Genomic DNA, 17,882 nt, shown 5'->3' with positions numbered 1-17,882 from the left:
AAGGTCCGTTCCTAGACGTTCGCTAGGTGCAACGTGCAGCGAGATAGATTATTCACGAGGTGAAATTCGCCATACATGATTCCAACAAAATCCGCTTGGATACGTTGATAAAACGGCTACTCAATGATTCCAATTAGCTATTTATCAAAACTGTCTTTGTACACAAAGACGCAAAAAAGTAAGAGATAAGTGTAGAAAATTAATTGTTTGAAGTCACAGATATTCAAATTTTCATTTTTGAAGACGTGATTATAAAACATCAATTATTTGAAAAAATTTCTTATCTTAGTTTTTTTCACCAAAATTCCTTAAGTAAAATATTTTATCCTTAAACATGTGCATCATTTTAAAAATAGAAAACGTATGCATTTTATTTTCTTTTTAAAATTTAGAGTTAGTTTGAGTATTCGGGCCTATAAGGAGAATAAAATGGGCAGAAAATTGTTGATAGCAGACAAAATAAAACAAGCATGAAAACTTAACAAAACGTGTTCGTTTATTTTAAAGATTTCGAGGTTTCAAAAATTGACGTGTTGTATATCTCTCAAAGCTACAGATCCTTTTGACTCTAATAACTACATCACAGTCAAAGGGCGAATGTAATTTTCGGTTCGCAATATTTTCAATTTTGAAATATAAAAATAAATACTAGCTCTATTTTTCAGATATCCGAGTATTTGAACTTCCTCGAAGCAAATGTTTCTCGAAAATAAACAGTAGTATCAAGGTAGTTTCTCTGAAATTTTTGTGAAAAAAACTAAGATAAGAAATTTTTTCAAATAATTGATGTTTTATAATCACGTCTTCAAAAATGAAAATTTGAATATCTGTTACTTCAAACAATTAATTTTCTACACTTATCTCTTACTTTTTTGCGTCTTTGTGTACAAAGACAGTTTTGATAAATATCTGTCACTTCAGTCTTAATATGAATTAAAACTGTTTAGAAACTAGTATTTTAAAACGTATACTGAAAAGCAGGCGCTCCATTTAAGTCTTGTGGTGTTGCGCGTATATTAATTACCACGTTTGAACTAACAAGGCCCTAACCATCTATTATAGAAGTATTAATCTTGATTGCTTCAACGCCCAGTCCAACTCAAATTGCCTTCCCGTCGTTTTCACGTGCAAAGCACAGTGGATGCAATAATACAAATAGATTCCGAAGACTTAGGCTAATAAAATATTACGTAGACCTGTGTACAAAAACAATCTATACACCTGTGCACAAACATATTCCGTAGACCTGCGCTGGGTGACCACATTTCCTAAATTTTATAATTTTTCCTATTTTCGGATGTCTTTCTATTAGTTCCTATAATTTCGATAATTTTCCTATATTTTCCTATTTTTTGAAATTGTAGATATTTTGTGCGCTCTAACTTTTGGTTTTGTTATTTATCACCAAAGCTATGGAAGCCTCTAAAAATATTTGTCAGGGAAGTCTGTGAGGTTTAAAAGTTATAGCATATGTTTCTAAGATTACGTTCCATAAGCATGACACTTCCTATATTTCGAAATGCTAGAGACTTAATGAGAGCTAGTTCGAGAACGACGCAAGAATTGACTACACGCGATTTTCTACTCCATCTTCCTATTTAGTCTGTACTAAGCCTTTGACAGGGCCTCATCAGGCGTCGCTTTACGAGAATCTATGACGTTTCATTTACGTCACTTCGACACAAGCTCTCAGTTTCCAGTGACAAATTTATGTAACATACCTTACGAACTTATGGTTATAATTAAACCAAAGCTCCTTTGTAAATCTTGTCTTATTACTTTCAAAGCATTTGCAACCTATATTTTGCTATTTTTTAAGAGTAGTTCTCTTGTCTTTTCCTGTTTTTTTAATTATACATCTATATCTATATAAATGAAAGTCCTGACCGACTGACAGACTGACTGATAATCATCGCCCAGCCCAAACCGCTGGCCCCAGAAGGCTGAAAATTTGGAGGAACGTTACTCGTAAGTAGTAGGCGCGTACTAAGAAAGATTTTTCCAATCCGCCGCCATCTTCATAATTGGCGCACAGAAATGTAACAAATCTTCTCTTTGTAAGAAAGTCCTGAGTTTCAACCGATTTCACAAATATTTAGTACACTGGATTCCTTTAACCTATATATATATGGTCTTTCGGGATCGATTTGTTGCCATCATTTTAAATGGCGGCCAGATATTTAAAAACCTTTCTTTATAGAATGTCTGCGTGTAAAGTAATAAAAAATGTCCCGACGAGCTGATGGGCGACGCCGAGTGTCTTCGCTCCTAGGATGCTACAAAAATATTAGTCGACTCAGTAAAATGTACCCATACTTGATGGAAGTTCTTACTACACTCAAGCGATGCCGCGGGTAACAGCTAGTCTCCCATAATTTCCTGTAAATCAATTGTAAATTTCCTATTTTCCTATAACTATTACAAGGTTATTTGTGGTAACCCTGAGTGCACAAACATATTTCGTAGATAACATAGACTTATGAAAACACATGTCATATAATTGTGCACAAACAGATCCCTTAGAATTGTGCACAAACAGATACCTTAGAATTGAACACAAACTGATGTCATAGACTTGCGCACAAAATGATGTCATAGACTTACGCACAAACAGATGTCATAAACTTGTGCAAAAAGAGATGTTATATACCTGTACACAAAAAGATTCCATGGACCTCTGCACAAAAACATTCCATACCCCTATGCTCAAAAATATGCTCAAGAATATCTCGTACACCAGTGCACAAAAATACTGCATATCCATTAGCACAAAAATATCCCGTATCCATTTGCAGAAAAATGTTCTTTAGACCTGTGCACAAACAAATGCAGTGGCCTTTGCAAAGACAGATTCCTTAGACCTCTGCACAAACCGATTCAGTAGGCTTGTGCACAAAAATATTCCGTAGACCTGTGCACAAAAATATTCCGTAGACCTGTGCACAAAAATATTCCGTAGACCTGTGCACAAACAGATACCGTAGACATGTGCACAAACAGATACCGTAGACATGTGCACAAACAGATTCCGGATACTTGGACACAAACGGAAGTCACAGGGTTGTGCACAGATGTCATAGACTTGCACAAAAAATACATCATAGACTTGCGCAATAAGAGATGTCAAGGATATGTGCACATCAGATTCCACGGACTAGTGCACAAACAGAAGTCTTAGACTTGTTTACAAACAGAAGTCATAGACCTGTTTCCATAAAGATTCCATACCCATTTGCACAAAACAATTTCATACCCATTTGCACGAAACGATTCCATACCCATTTGCACAAAACGATTCCATAGACCTGTGCACAAAAATATTCCATAGACCTGGGCCCAAAGAGATTCCATAAAACTGTGCACAAAAGATTCCCTAGACCTGTGCTCAAAAAATTATGCCGTAGGCCTGTGCACAAACAGATGCCGTAGACCTGTAAGGAAACAGATTCCGTAAACCTGTGCACAAACAGATGCCGTAGGCCTGTGTACAAACAGATTCCGGAGATCTGTGCACAGATTCCGTAGCCATGTGCACAAACAAATTGCGTAGACTTGTGGAAGTCACAGGCTTGTGCACAACAGATGTCATAGACATGTTCAAACCAGATTCCATAGTTTTGTGCACAAACAGAAGTCATAGACATGTGCACAAAAAACATTCTATAGACTTGTGCACATCAAGTTTCCATAGACCTGTGCACAAAAGATTTCATGAAGATGTGCACAAAATATTTCATGGAACTGTGCACAAAACATTATATATGCTTGTGCACATAAAGATTCCATAGACCTGCGCGCTAAAGATTCCATAGACCTGTGTACATAAAGATTTCATACCCATAGCACAAAACTATTCCATAACCATTTGCACAGAAATATTTCCTAGACCTGCGCACAAAACATTTCATAAAACTGTGCTGTGCACAAAAAGATTCCATTGACCTATGCACAAAATATTCTATTGGCTTTTGTATAAACATGTGACATAGACCTGTGTACAAAAATATTCCATGGACCTGTGCACAAAAACATGCCTTGGACCTGTTCAGAAACATTCCATACCCCTATATGCTCAAAAATATTCCACACCCATTTGCACAAACATTTTCCGTAGACCCGTGCACAAACAGATGCCGTAGACTAGCGCATAAACAGATTCCATAGATTTGCGCACAAATATATTACGTAGACTCGTGCACAAATAGATTCCACAGACTTGTACACAAACAGAAGTCACACGGTTTTGCACAATCCGATGTTATAGACTTGTGCACAAACAGATGTCATATGCTTGTGTAAAAAACTGATTTCATAGACTTCCTCAAAAAGAGATGTCATCGACATTTGCACAAGATATTCCGTAGACTTGTGCACATAAAGATTCTTCAGACTTGTGCACAAACATATTTTGTAGACCTGTACACACAGATACCATGGACTTGTGCAAAAATAGATGTCAAATATTTGTGCAAAAACACATACCTTACACTTTTGCACAAACTGATGCCATAGACTTGTGCACAATCATATGTCCTAGACCGGTGTACAAAACATTCTATAGATTTGTGCACAAACATGAGTCATATACCTGTACACAAAAATATTCCACGGACTTCTGCACAAAAACATTCCATATACCTGTACACAAAAAAAATCCATGGACCTCTGCACAAAAACATTCCATATCCCTATGCTCAAAAATGTTCCTTACCCATTTGCACAAAAATATCACGTTCACCTGTGCACAAAACTATCACGTACACCTGTGCACAAAAATATTCGGTATCCATTTTCACATAAATATTCCGTACACCTGTGCACAAAAATATTCCAAATCCATTTTCACCATAATATTCCATACACCTATACACAAAAATATTCCGTACACCTGTGCACAAAAATATTCCGTACAATTGTGCATAAAAATATTCCGTACACCAATGCATAAAAATATTCCGTACACCAATGCATAAAAATATTTCGTACACTTGTGCACAAATAGAATCACAGGCTTGTGCACAAAGAAATGTCGGAGACTCGCGCAAAAAGAGATGTTATAGACATGTGCACATCAGATTCCATAGAGTTATGCACAAACATTTTCAATGCCCCTATGCTCAAACAGATTTCAAACCCTTATGCTCAAACAGATTTCAAACCCTTATGCTCAAAAAGATTCCATACCCATTTGCACAAAAATGATACGTAGACCCGTGCTCAAAAATATTCCGTAGACCTTTGCTCAGACAGAAGTCACTCGCGTGTGCACAAACAGATGTCATAGACTTGTGCACAAAGAGATGTTATAGACTTGTTCACAAGCAGGTGTTATAGAATTGATCACAAGCAGGTGTTATAGAATTGATCACAAGCAGGTGTTATAGAATTGATCACAAACAGGTGTTATAGACTTGTTCACAAACAGATGATTTAGACTTGTGCACAAACAGATGCTTTAGACTTGTGCACAAACAGATGTTTTAGTCTTGTGCACAAACAGATGTTTTAGTCTTGTGTACAAACAGATGTTTTAGTCTTGTGTACAAACAGATGTTTTAGACTTGTGCACAAACAGATGTTTTAGGCTTGTGTACAAACAGATGTTTTAGACTTGAGCATAAACAAATGTTATTGACTTGCGCAAAAAGAGATGTCATAGAAATGAGCAAATCAGATGTCATAGAAATGAGCAAATCAGATTCCATAGACCTGTGCACAAACAGAGGTCGTAGACCTGTGAACAAACAGAAGTCGTAGACCTGTGCACAAACAGAAGTTGTAGACCTGTGCAAATAAAGATTTTTCACTTGGACAAATAAAGATTCTTCAGACTTTTGTGTGCACATAATGATTCTTCAGACTTGTGTGCACATAAAGATTCTTCAGACTTGTGTGCACATAAAGATTCTTCAGACTTGTGTGCACATAAAGATTCTTCAGACTTGTATGCACATATTGATTCTTCAGACTTGTGTGCAACTAAAGATTCTTCAGACTTGTGTGCACATAAAGATTCTTCAGACTAGTGTGCACATAAAGATTCTTCAAACTTGTGCAAATAAAGATTCTTCAAACTTGTGCACATAAATATACCATAGACCCATGAACAAAAAATTCCATAGACCTGTGCACAGAAGATTCCATACTCCTATACTCAAAAGGATTCCATGCAGATTTGCACAAAAACATTCCGTAGACCTGTGTAAAACAATATTCCATAGGCCTGTGTAAAACAATATTCCAGAGGCCTGTGTAAAACAATATTCCATAGGCCTGTGTAAAACAATATTCCAGAGGCCTGTGTAAAACAATATTCCATAGGCCTGTGTAAAACAATATTCCAGAGGCCTGTGTAAAACAATATTCCAGAGGCCTGTGTAAAACAATATTCCAGAGGCCTGTGTAAAACAATATTCCATAGGCCTGTGCACGAAATGATTGCATAGGCCTCTGCACAAAGAGATTTTATACTCCTTTGCACAAAAATATTCTGTAGGTCTGCGCTTAAACAGATTCCGTAGACTTGTACACAAACAGATGTTATAGTTTAGACTCGTGTAAAAATTTAATTACCTATAATTGGTAATTATCTTTAATTGCTTATTTGGTTTAATTATCTTTAATTGCTTATTTTGTTTAATTAAGTTTAATCCGTACTTCGCAACTAAATTAGTTGGACGCGCAATAGTTATAATGACAATTAAGCTAGCTAATTGCCCTACCAATTTGATTATCCGCAGTAAAACGACGTAAGTCCTAGAATGACTTTCTTTATTACTTAACCCAAGCAAAAAAGTCTTAAGTTCCACAGTTTAAAGGTAAACCACGTAATTCGGAGCAGGTACTTAAAACTATTAAAAACAATACTTAAACTTTGTTTTTCGTAATGAAACAAAAATTGGCGCCCACTTTAAAAATGGGGCTTTCATTTAAGACCGTTTTCAAATCTATCAAACGTATAGTTATTTTTGTAAGGGTAGTTACAAAATGGGTAAGTTTGGAAAATTTCCCATGTTATTTCTATGGAGATTCTCTAGTTTTTCGCCAAAATCTGTGATTAATTTTATGGAAATGAAAACCACCCTTAGCAACTTTATGCTTTATAAAATAAACTATTAGGTGGATCATCTTGAAATTTTTACCACATACTAAGGGCCCGGATTTTAGTTCAGTAGAAAAATTTCGAAACAATAAACTTAATACGAAAAAAGTTAAAACCAATCCAAAAACCTTCCTTATACATTAAAGCCGTCATCAGGCCTTATCTAAGGGAGCTACCGCTCCCTTAGAATATGTATTCGTGTTGAAATATTATTTGACAAAAAATAAATGGGTTTGCATGTGCGTGGAAAAATACCCGACAAATAGCCTGCAAACAATTTCAACGGCTCGCGTCACGTGATCGGTTTTAAACGAGGGAGGTCGCGTAAAGTAAAATTTAGGTTCGAATTTGAACCTCTCCAAATAACAGACACACCGTAAAACCTAACAGATACAAAAACTTGCTAATTTACCAGTTGCGCATTGTCGATATCATCATATCACGGCTGCAAAATAATAATTTGAATCATTAAGCTTAAATTTGATTAGGATTCTATAATTTTAATATACTTTCATCACTAGATATAATTTGTTGTCGTAATACACATGTGATAAAATAATTCCGATTGTTAGCATTTGCAATTGCTTTTCTGTCTAAATTGTACATGGAAAATTTACATAGAAATCAGAGATTTAATCGTCAACGTAACAGTTTAGTGCCATAAGGAAAGACGTGTTCAGTTCAAATCGATTGATTTCTTTGTATTTAGAATTCCTTTTTTAATTGATTAACAAAGAAATTAAAACCAAAGTATCTTCCTGATAAAACTGTAGTATTTTTAGATAGTTATATATTTATTTAACGGTGTTTTTGCTGGTCATTCGCAGGCCAATTTGCTGTCGAAACTGGACAGGGCGATGGCGAAGGCTTGTAGGCAGCAAAAAGGGTAGCCGTAATCCATCGTGAAGACATCCTCAGAGACGCGACCGAACTGCATAACGATGTAATCCACTGTGAAATTAAATTTTAATTACAGTTTGATTAAAATATTATACATCTCTCAACTTGATCAATAAATATCTTTGCATGCTGACATTTTCATATATTTTTCTGATAACTGAGCATTTTATAAAATTCGCACATTTCTCTAAGAATTAACTGAGCCAGGAATGGGCGATTAATAAAATACATTGAATTATCTCAAAATTCACTGAACAATTAATAAAATCCATTCATTTATGTGAAAATTAACTGAGCAATTTTATTCGATAAAAACTAAGTAATTAATAAAATCTACAGGATTCTCTGAAAACTAACTGAGCATTTAATAAAATACCCTTATTTATCTGATAACTAACCGAGCAATTTATGATTTTTTGATAATTGTCGTGAACAATTTGAAAATTTTTAAACGACGCTTGCGTCACTCTTCCATGGAAATTCAATACATACGATTGAGTGTCTGAAAGTACAAAATAGCAATGAATTAACATGGACACTTAAATTTATGTAATAGATAATAATGTTAATACATTACCATCATTCCAAACTGGCATCTTATTATGGAGTTCCAACATATTTTCCATGACACCATTTTGCCACCTTTCAATTAGACGATCGTTACCCTGTTAAATATTCAATACAAAACCAAGTAAACATTCCTTCATCTTACAAAACACCAATACAAAAGCGTGGTAAACGTCACTCTGGACACGAAGGCGATTCACTTTCTCATAATTCTATCAGAAGGGGATAATAGAAGAAGGATGGCACTCTGTATCATCTTAATGCTTTCGTAACTTAACACGATTCTTCCCAGGCTAACCCTTTTGTTTGCTATCCCGCTCATCAAACTTCACATGGGCTCGTGAATTCTGTAACTGATTGGTACTAAATCCTCAGCAATCAACCCACAAACGTTGATGGTGTTGACGTGGGACAAAAATCCACAAGCGCATGCGCCTAGGCGAATAGTTAAGCAGCGCTAATAGAGTAATGATGACGGAACTATTTATCGCGTATCTGATTCGATTTAGTAACCTTGTGCACTCCAAATGTTTTAGTTCTGATGTTGGGAAGAATCATGTTACAATTACCCCGATTTGTGGTACACTTCTCTCGAAGAGAACTATTATATACTTGTGGTTTTATTTGCATTTACATATGGTCACTTTAAGTACGAAGTACTTACGCTCAGTGGCCTGATTTCGACTCGCTTGTCTTCCGCAGTCATGGCAGGCAAAATTACCGTCATTTTCAGGGACCTTTGAACCCTAATATACGTTGGTCTCCTAAAATGGCAAGGTACTTTTGTAGACTCGGGTATTTATCAATATTATAAATCTACTTGAAATAACGTACATTTATCACAGCAGCAATTTCACTTCTGGCACCAGATTTGTCATCCGACGAAGTGGACAGCAACGCACCAGATTTTTGAGGACTTATCCCGTTATCGTACACCGTGAATGCTGTTCCCAATAGATTTGATCTACAATTCGAAATAGACTTTTTATAACCAAGTGACTTAAAATATCTGTAATAGACAAAATTGTCTTCTATTCAACATGGCGTTAGGAAGACCTAAGTATCCTTTATGTTAAGGACTTAATTTTCCTCTATGTAAAGGTGCCTGGAAACCCTAATTGACTTCTATGTAAAGGTACCACGAAGACCGAATTGTCCTCTATTGAATGTGGTGTCAGGAAAACCTAATTGTCCTTAATGTAAAAGTAACAGTAAGACCTAATTGTCCTATATGTAAAGGTGCCAAGAAGACCTAATTGTCCTCTATGTAACATAGTAACAGGATGAAAACATTGTCTTCAATGCAATGGTACCAAGAAGGACAAATTGTCCTCAATTCAATGGTACAAACGGAGCCTCCGGGATGAACTAGGCCCATGCATGTCAAATTTTATGTGGGGAAATATCCAGTTTGTTAGGAAAAATATTTTCACCATAGATGGCGCTTATTTTTCCGTTGTGACAGGGGTCTTCCTTAAATTATCGTTGATATTTTAGGAGTCAGTCATAAAATTTTTATGATAGAGAAAAGTTTCATCCTGAAATGAACGTAAATGTTTTTGGGGCTATTCACTTTTTGTTTAATCTTTCGGTTAGATTGTATTGATGACAACAAAATAAATTATTTCAATTAAAATAATTCAGTAATTACGTATTGGTCCAAATACGTAAGCAGTCGACAGGGTCACGGGGTTGAACTTTGTTTATTTTTCGGTCGTATCAGCGCCCCCAAAGATTCTAGTGTCGTTTAAATTTTTCTTGTTAGATAGAGGACCAGTTTTTCTGGTTTGTACCGGAGCCTCCGGGATGAACTAGGCCCATGCGTGTGGCGAAGCGAGAATATTTTTTAAACTAATTTAGTTAGCCGTGTTTTCCCGATTGGGGGCGCTGATACGACCGAAAAATAAACAAAGTTCAACCCCGTGACCCTGTCGACTGCTTACGTATTTGGACCAAGGTCGCGGATTGTAAGTATACGTTTTTATTACTCTTACTGACTTATTTTAATTGAAATAATTTATTTTGTTGTCATCAATACAATCTAACCGAAAGATTCAACAAAAAGTGAATAGCCCCAAAAACATTTACGTTCATTTCAGGATGAAACTTTTCTCTATCATAAAAATTTTATGACTGACCCCTAAAATATCAACGATAATTTAAGGAAGACCCCTGTCACAACGGAAAAATAAGCGCCATCTATGGTGAAAATATTTTTCCTAACAAACTGGATATTTCCCCACATAAAATTTGACATGCATGGGCCTAGTTCATCCCGGAGGCTCCGAGTGTATAGATTTTGGAGATATATTGCGGATAATGATTGATTTACCTGACAGAGTGTAAGCCTAAGCGTTCTTCTTGGTATAACTAAAGCAAGGATTATTCTATATACAGATGTAGTATAGCTTAAGTAATATATAAACAGCCATTTCAAATAATAATATTAAAAAATGTCCTTGGAATATCAAAATGAAACAGAGCTTTCAAGTTACAAAACTACTAAAGGCATGGTAATTACGAAAAATACTTCCACATATTCACTTTATATTATGGAAAAAGGGAATATTAAGGTTCTGTATGATTTCTTAACACATCAACACAAGGCTAACTGCTAACGCGACGCACTAGTGTAACAATGGACGGACACACACAGACAAAAACATAGACTGCTTTTTAGCTCTTTCCGTATTAATTTTGAGTTGAGAAACAAGATTATCTTAAATATTAAAATAAATATAATTAATATTAAATATATTCTAGAATAGTTGTTCGCCTTATTGAGCGTTACATCGTTTTGATAAAGAATAATTAAACATTCTTGAGAGACTTGACTAATATTGGCGTTTGAAATGAAGCATACGCCGGTTGCTTCGCCTTACTCAAATAGGTAGTATATAAAGGTTTCGAATCGCAGCTATAGTTAAGAACAGCGTAGATAGTATATAAGGGTGTCGAACTACAGTCTACAGCTGAAAGCAAGAACAACCGCAATTGCGAAAACCTTTGAGGCAAGACGTTTCTCGTAACCTTAGCTGATCGCCGCGAATGTCTTAAACACAACGATGACGATGGAGTTAGAAGCCAATGAGACAGATTTGTTGTCTATGTGGAATAGACGGAAGATCAGTAGATGGTGGTGTTTAGAAGCCAGTATGGACAGACTGTTGTCCAAGTGGGATGGACAAAGACTAGAAGATGGCGGTGTGAGAACTCAAGTAGATGAGCCATTTCCGTGACTGTGAATGCAGTTCGGAAAGGGCGAACACGTTTGCTCCGATTAGGAAACTGTGAACGCGGTCACGTGGGTGTAACAACAGACACACACACACACCCAAACACACCCCCACACACACTCACACACAGACACTCACACCCAGACAGACACACACAATCGTTACATAACCTCTCCGTGACATACGCCACTCGGAGAGGTAAAAACGGTGTTCGTCCCATAAATGGGCATTGAAAAAAATTCTTTGAACGGGCATCTATAGCGCGTGCAGCCAGAAGCGTGATCGAGTCGGCTGTGGTAATGGTGACGGTTTCTGGGCTCTTAAAGATTTCAAGTTGAAGAAAACCTGGTGAGACTAATAGCCTCATCTTAAATAATAAATATACATCATACGATGTGCCTAAAAATAAAAATAATTAGTCATATTCTGTTCAAACAGTGAAACTCTGAAAGCCGAGAGGTTAATCACTGTCAAAGTTCGCGTACACCGATTATGGATTACGTGTTATCTTTTTAGCACTGTCAAGGGCAGGGCTTTTAAAGATTACTCGTAATCAATTTACTACAGACAAAGGTACTGTTATGTTATAGATTAACGACGATGGAGTTAGATTTATAAAGACTTTATTTCAAGGAAAAGTATCATGACTGGACAATACCAGCGCGATAACGCGAATGCCTCTAGGAGCGCATTCCTCTCTCTCTCTTTAAGAGAGATGAGGTTATCCCTTTGTAGAGAGGGTGGCGCCATCTAGTGGCGGTTATGGGAGTTACAACTTATGTTACATCTTTTCCTCCCCAATAAATGGAGTTGGGTTTTAAAATTTAAATGTGGCAATCTGGATTAAGGTGATATAAAATTTAAATGTGGCAATCTTGATGTATGCGATAAATGGGTTTGATTGAGTAATTGATTAAGGTGCAGGGTAGATTAAAACATGTTGATTAATTGGATTGGGGTTAATTGATTAATTGATGAAGTTTGATTGTCCTAAGGTCGAGGTGTGAGTAACATCATTGCGTCCGGTAACGTAGAGGAGGGACATGAGGTCTTCCAGAACGTGTGGTAGGCCAGGGTAGGGTTTTGTCAGTGGTTGGTGGCTTAGCGAAAGCCGGACGATCATGTGGAGGTCCAATGCGAAGAGGGGGGTCGTTGATTAGCGGGAACGGATTAGGCGGAGGTGACCGTGAGACATGCGGAGGTGACCGTGAGACATGCGGGGAAGCCGCGGCTAGTGGAGGCGAGAGAGGAGTGTTGCGGTGGGGAGATAAGGTGGTGTCTCCCGTAGTGGCTTCCGGCACGAGGCGGGCAGGTTTGTGAGTCGAAGTCGTAGCCATGCGGCGAGCGGTGTGTACCGGAGGTGGGGCGTCATATGAGGGTGTAGTGAGGGTAGGAGAGGCGGAGGAGATCGGTGCGTTAAAAGTTACTACCGCCTTCAGGTGTGTGCGAGTACGCCGAAATATCTGTCCCCGATCGGTACGGATGACGTAGGAGCGGGGTTCGGGTCCGATGGATACTACAGTGGCTGGAAGCCAGTTTCGATGGCCCTCAAGGTATCGAACCCGTTGTTTAGGTTGGAGAGGAGGTAAAATACTAGTGAGTTGAGCGTCGGCTCTTGAAACCATAGCGTGCTGTTGATTTTGCAAGATTTTGCGATCCGTGGTGGTTGAATAGCGCGGTTGAAGCGCATGCGTATTAGTAGTGAGAGGGGTCCTGATACGTCGGCCCATGGACATTTCGGCGGGCGATGGGAGTGACCCCCGAGGGGTGGACCGATAATCCATTAAAACATACGACAAATCCTTACCATCCCGCTGGGCCTTGATGAGAGAGTTCTTAATAGTTTGGATGGTCCGTTCGGTCAGACCGTTCGATTGGGGATAATGGGGGGAGGAGGTGACGTGTGTAACACCCCATTGTTCAAGAAAATGGGCGAACCCAGCCGAGTTGAAAGGAGGGCCATTGTCCGAAATGAGGCGCTGCGGTGCCCCATGCCGCGCGAAGTGCGGGTTGAGGAAGTTGACGACGTTAATGGTCGTAGTGTTGGAAAGCTCTGCGACTTCCACAAAGTGGGAGTAATAATCCACGAGGAGAATGTAGGAGCGCGAACCGATGTGAAAGAGGTCGGTGCCCGCCATCTCCCAAGGCAACTGGGGCACAGGGTGAGGGAGCATGGGCATCGATTGATTGGCGCGGCCCCTGTTGCTGCAGATTGCGCAAGCTTGGATGAAACGAGTTAAGTCATGGGACATGCCAGGCCAGAATAAGTGGATTTTGGCTTTTGACAGGCAGGAGTTGATGCCCTGGTGGGAGCCATGAACGTTGTTTAGGGCGGTTTGTTGGAGGGAACGGGGAACGACTAAGGTTGAACCCCTGTAGATCAAGTCGTCTTGGACATGGAGTTCGTCTTGGTGGGGCCAAAATGGGCGCAGTTCCGGGCTGAGCTGCCTCAAGGTGCGAGGCCAGCCAGATAAAGTAAACTGTTTGACTTGTTGAAGGATAGGATTCTGCATAGTGGCCTGCCGGTATTCCTCATGTTTAGCCGTCGGAAGAACAGACATAGCGTAAACAGCCGTAAATGGACCTTCTAAGAGGTCAGTATTGAGCAGCGTATGTGGTTCAGGGGCACGGGAGAGCATATCCGCGATATGTAATTGCGAACCCGGCACATAGTTCAACGTCATTTGGTAACGGAATAGGCGTAGTAGGAGACGCTGTAAGCGGGGTGACAGCAGGTGTATTGGTTTCTTGACAACACCAAGGAGAGGGTTATGGTCCGTCTGAACAGTGAAATAACGCATCCTTTTTGAGTAGGGTGCGAAGGGGAGCCGTGTCAGTGTTGACCCCAGGGAGGAACCGCATGATATAATTAATCATGCCTAAAAAACTTTGTAAGGCGGCCTTGTCGGTGGGTGGTGGAAGAGAGCATATGGCGGACACCTTGGCAGGGTCGACTTCTACACCCGCAGGTGTCACGATGTGGCCAAGATATTTGGCGCGTTGGACCGCCAAACTCATTTTCTTCCTGCCGAAACAGAGGCCGCTGTCAAGTGCGCGTTGCAAGACACGAATGAGTAGGGTCGTGTGAGAAGGCATGTCGGCGGATGCCATTAAAAAATCGTCGGTTGAGATATGGACATCGGGAAACTCCGCCGGTGGGTAGAGGTTGCGCAGAGTCTGCTGGCAGACCTCGGAGCCAGTGACGAGACCGTTGGGGTATCGGAGATAGCGAAAACGACCGTGGGGAGTAGCGAAAGTACAGAGGTGCGAACTGGCTTCCGTAAGTTCGATGTGCCAAAAAGCACTTTGTACATCGAGCACCGAAAATATGGTTTTTCCACTTAACGAAGCAAATATTTCCTGGGTGGTGGGAAGGGGAAAAGGATGACGCTTGACCGAAGCATTTAATTTGCGGGGATCCATGCAAATGCGGACAGAGCCATCGGGTTTGGGTGTCACAACCATGGGGTGTACCCAAGTGGAAGGGCCGGTAACAGGAACAATCACCCCGATTTTTTGCATCCGGGCCAGTTCGAGGCGAACAGGTTCGCGAAACGCGTGGGGAATCTGGTGGGCCGCGCTGATCGATGGTGTGGGATAAGGTTTGAGTTCAATGTGATGTTGGCCAGGTAGCTTGCCCACCTTATCGAAAACAGAGTGAAATTGTGCAACGACGTCTTCCGGAGTGGGGGATATGTCATCCAGGGGGGGATCCGAACTCAGAGCGGAAACCGATTGGGATGGCGGTGGGCCAAGTGGGTGACGGTGGTGTTGGATGATGCCCAACTGGAGGGCCGCAGAAGCGCCGAGAATGGGCGTCTTATTTTCAAGCGACACGTAGAATGTGAAGACAGCCGTAGCAGCGTAAGACGTGCAGGGAAGTTCAAGGACCCCTGCCATGGGAACCGGATGACCCGAATATGCCATGACCCGGCAGGTCGGAGCCCGCAAGGAAGGTCACGAGCGAAGAGTGTCATATATCGCGAAGGGTATAATGTTTACCTGCGAGCCGGTATCAATCTTAAACGAAACGCGGGTATCGAGAAGGTAGATGTGGTCGTAAATGTCTTTGTCCGTGGGGGAGAGAGGCGATGTCGTTAGGACGGAGTCGTCTAATTGGCAGACGGTGAGTTCGAAGGACTCAAAGTCTTCGGCGGAATCAAAGTCAAAGGGGGCCCCCTCGGCTAGGTAGTAGCCGCTGCGGGGAGAGTCATCAGAGACGTCGGGTTCTTGAACGTATGCGGATTCGAGGAGGGCACTAGTGGAACGGCAAACCGTGGCCCAGTGGCCCTTTCGGCGACAGTTCAGGCAAGTGGAATTGCGAGCTGGGCAGGAACCCGAAGCATGCGGTGGGTGGCCGCAGTTGGGACAACTTTGAGTTGTAGCTGAGGGTTGTGGTGCAAAACGCGGTGGTAAGCGTTGGTTTTGCTTCTCAGAGTGAGGCCGATTCACAGAGCGGGAGGACGTCACGGATGGATGTGCAGAGTAGTTGTGGCGCTCTGGCGTCCGATATTGGACGTTAGGGTTAGAGGGTTGAAATTGAGCACGTGGGCGATTATTGCGAGGTTGGTTATTAGTGCGGTAGCGGTGGAGGGCATCGACGGACTGCATAGAGGCTGAATTACCCGTTGATAGAATGGCGGGGGTGCCCATAGCACCGGCGTGGAGTGTGGAGATTTCGTCCGCCTGACAACGTTTCACAGCTTCCGCCATATTGAGATCAGGAATAGCCAAAAGGGACTTACGGAGGTGTTCGTTTCGAATACCACAAACGATTTGTGTGGTGATGAGAGAGTCCAATAAGGTGGAAAATTCACAGTCTTGCGCTTTAGTTTTGAGATCCGTCAAGAAGTGATCAAACGTGTGTGTGGCGGCTTGTTTGGTTTGAAAAAACGAATACCGTAGATAGGTAAGGTTCTTATACGGTTTGTAGTATAAATCAAACGCCGCAAAAATCACAGCTAACGTGCGGGCGTCACCCTCGAGGGTGATAGGCAAAGTTTTATACGTTCTACGGCCAGCAGGACCGAGAATATGTAAAAAGATCGCGCGTTGGGTTGCAACGTCTTCATCATTCAATTTCGCAGCGACGGCGTAAATTTCAAAGCTTTCTTTATATTCGGCCCACGAGGATGCAGGATCCGAGCCTGGGACAAACTCGGGAGGGCTCTTGAACGTGGACGTCATAATGGCGGAGCGCACGAGGTCGCGAGAATCACTAAATTCCGTAACGCGACGTGAAAACTAAATTGGGGTAATCTTTAAGAAAGACGAAACACAAAATATCCCACCTCTATCACCATGTTATGTTATAGATTAACGACGATGGAGTTAGATTTATAAAGACTTTATTTCAAGGAAAAGTATCATGACTGGACAATACCAGCGCGATAACGCGAATGCCTCTAGGAGCGCATTCCTCTCTCTCTCTTTAAGAGAGATGAGGTTATCCCTTTGTAGAGAGGGTGGCGCCATCTAGTGGCGGTTATGGGAGTTACAACTTATGTTACAGGTACAGCCGTGTACACCGATTACACTGGGTGACGGGCCCCTCGCTGAAAGCCAACCAAGTATGTGCATAAATTATAATGGCATAAATTATCCAAAAACATACGATTATAATTGAATTAATTATTACATTAATTAATAAATTATTTACATAAAAACAACACAAGTTCAAATGGAACCCGAAATCTGAGCACTTCCCCTTTAAACAAAATCTTATCTAAACCAGATATCTACATTATGACGCATTCTTCAAAATCGAAATATAGAAAGGATTGTGGAGAATTAGTTTTAAAATAATTACAGTATAAAAAATATAATTGAAATCGTACGACGTTTTATTTCTTTTCGATTACATGCCTACGGCGTTCCTAAAGAAATACCGAAGCCCTGATATTCTCCATTGCGTAACTAACTAATTAACGAAATTAATAGAACAAGACGCAATATGCCACTCTCCCTTGAAACCAAAAAAAAAGTAGAACGTCAGGAAGCTACTCTGGGTCTTAGCGCTTTGAGGATGACTAGTCGCTGGTTAAATATCAAAAGCTAAAACGACAAACTAAAGTCAA

General features: G+C 40.3%; 1 protein-coding gene across 2 annotated transcripts; it reads right to left on the bottom strand.

The window, feature by feature from the left end:
- Positions 1–7,581: 7,581 nt before the first annotated feature.
- LOC149710264 (tubby-related protein 3-like) lies at positions 7,582–17,871 on the bottom strand. 2 transcript variants are annotated; one of them, XM_089860574.1, is made up of 6 exons: positions 17,097–17,871; positions 9,404–9,533; positions 9,234–9,333; positions 8,580–8,667; positions 8,401–8,504; positions 7,582–8,053 (listed from the first exon to the last, which is right to left on the bottom strand). In XM_089860574.1, coding segments are annotated over exons 2-6 (447 nt in total). In that variant the 5' UTR covers positions 9,406–9,533; positions 17,097–17,871; the 3' UTR covers positions 7,582–7,900. The 2 variants fall into 2 exon arrangements, with proteins under 2 accessions (XP_089716700.1, XP_089716701.1); XM_089860575.1 differs by lacking the exon at positions 17,097–17,871 and adding an exon at positions 9,788–10,058.
- Between the last annotated feature and the right edge of the window lie 11 nt (positions 17,872–17,882).

Source organism: Phalangium opilio, unplaced genomic scaffold (genome assembly GCF_054372755.1).
Source record: "Phalangium opilio isolate 3A_F unplaced genomic scaffold, DU_Popi_V2 ptg000011l_1, whole genome shotgun sequence".
Lineage (NCBI taxonomy): Eukaryota > Metazoa > Arthropoda > Arachnida > Opiliones > Phalangiidae > Phalangium > Phalangium opilio.
The sequence above is the reverse complement of the archived record's forward strand: the minus strand, read 5'-3'. Positions and strand labels throughout refer to the sequence as shown.

Excerpts from the sequence above, each read along its gene's own strand:
- LOC149710264 (XM_089860574.1), bottom strand. Across the intron at positions 8,505-8,579 it reads GATGCCAGTTTGGAATGATG|ACACTCAATCGTATGTATTG; the intron begins GTAATGTATTAA and ends TTGTACTTTCAG. Across the intron at positions 8,054-8,400 it reads AAAAAATCATAAATTGCTCG|TGGATTACATCGTTATGCAG; the intron begins GTTAGTTATCAG and ends TTAATTTCACAG.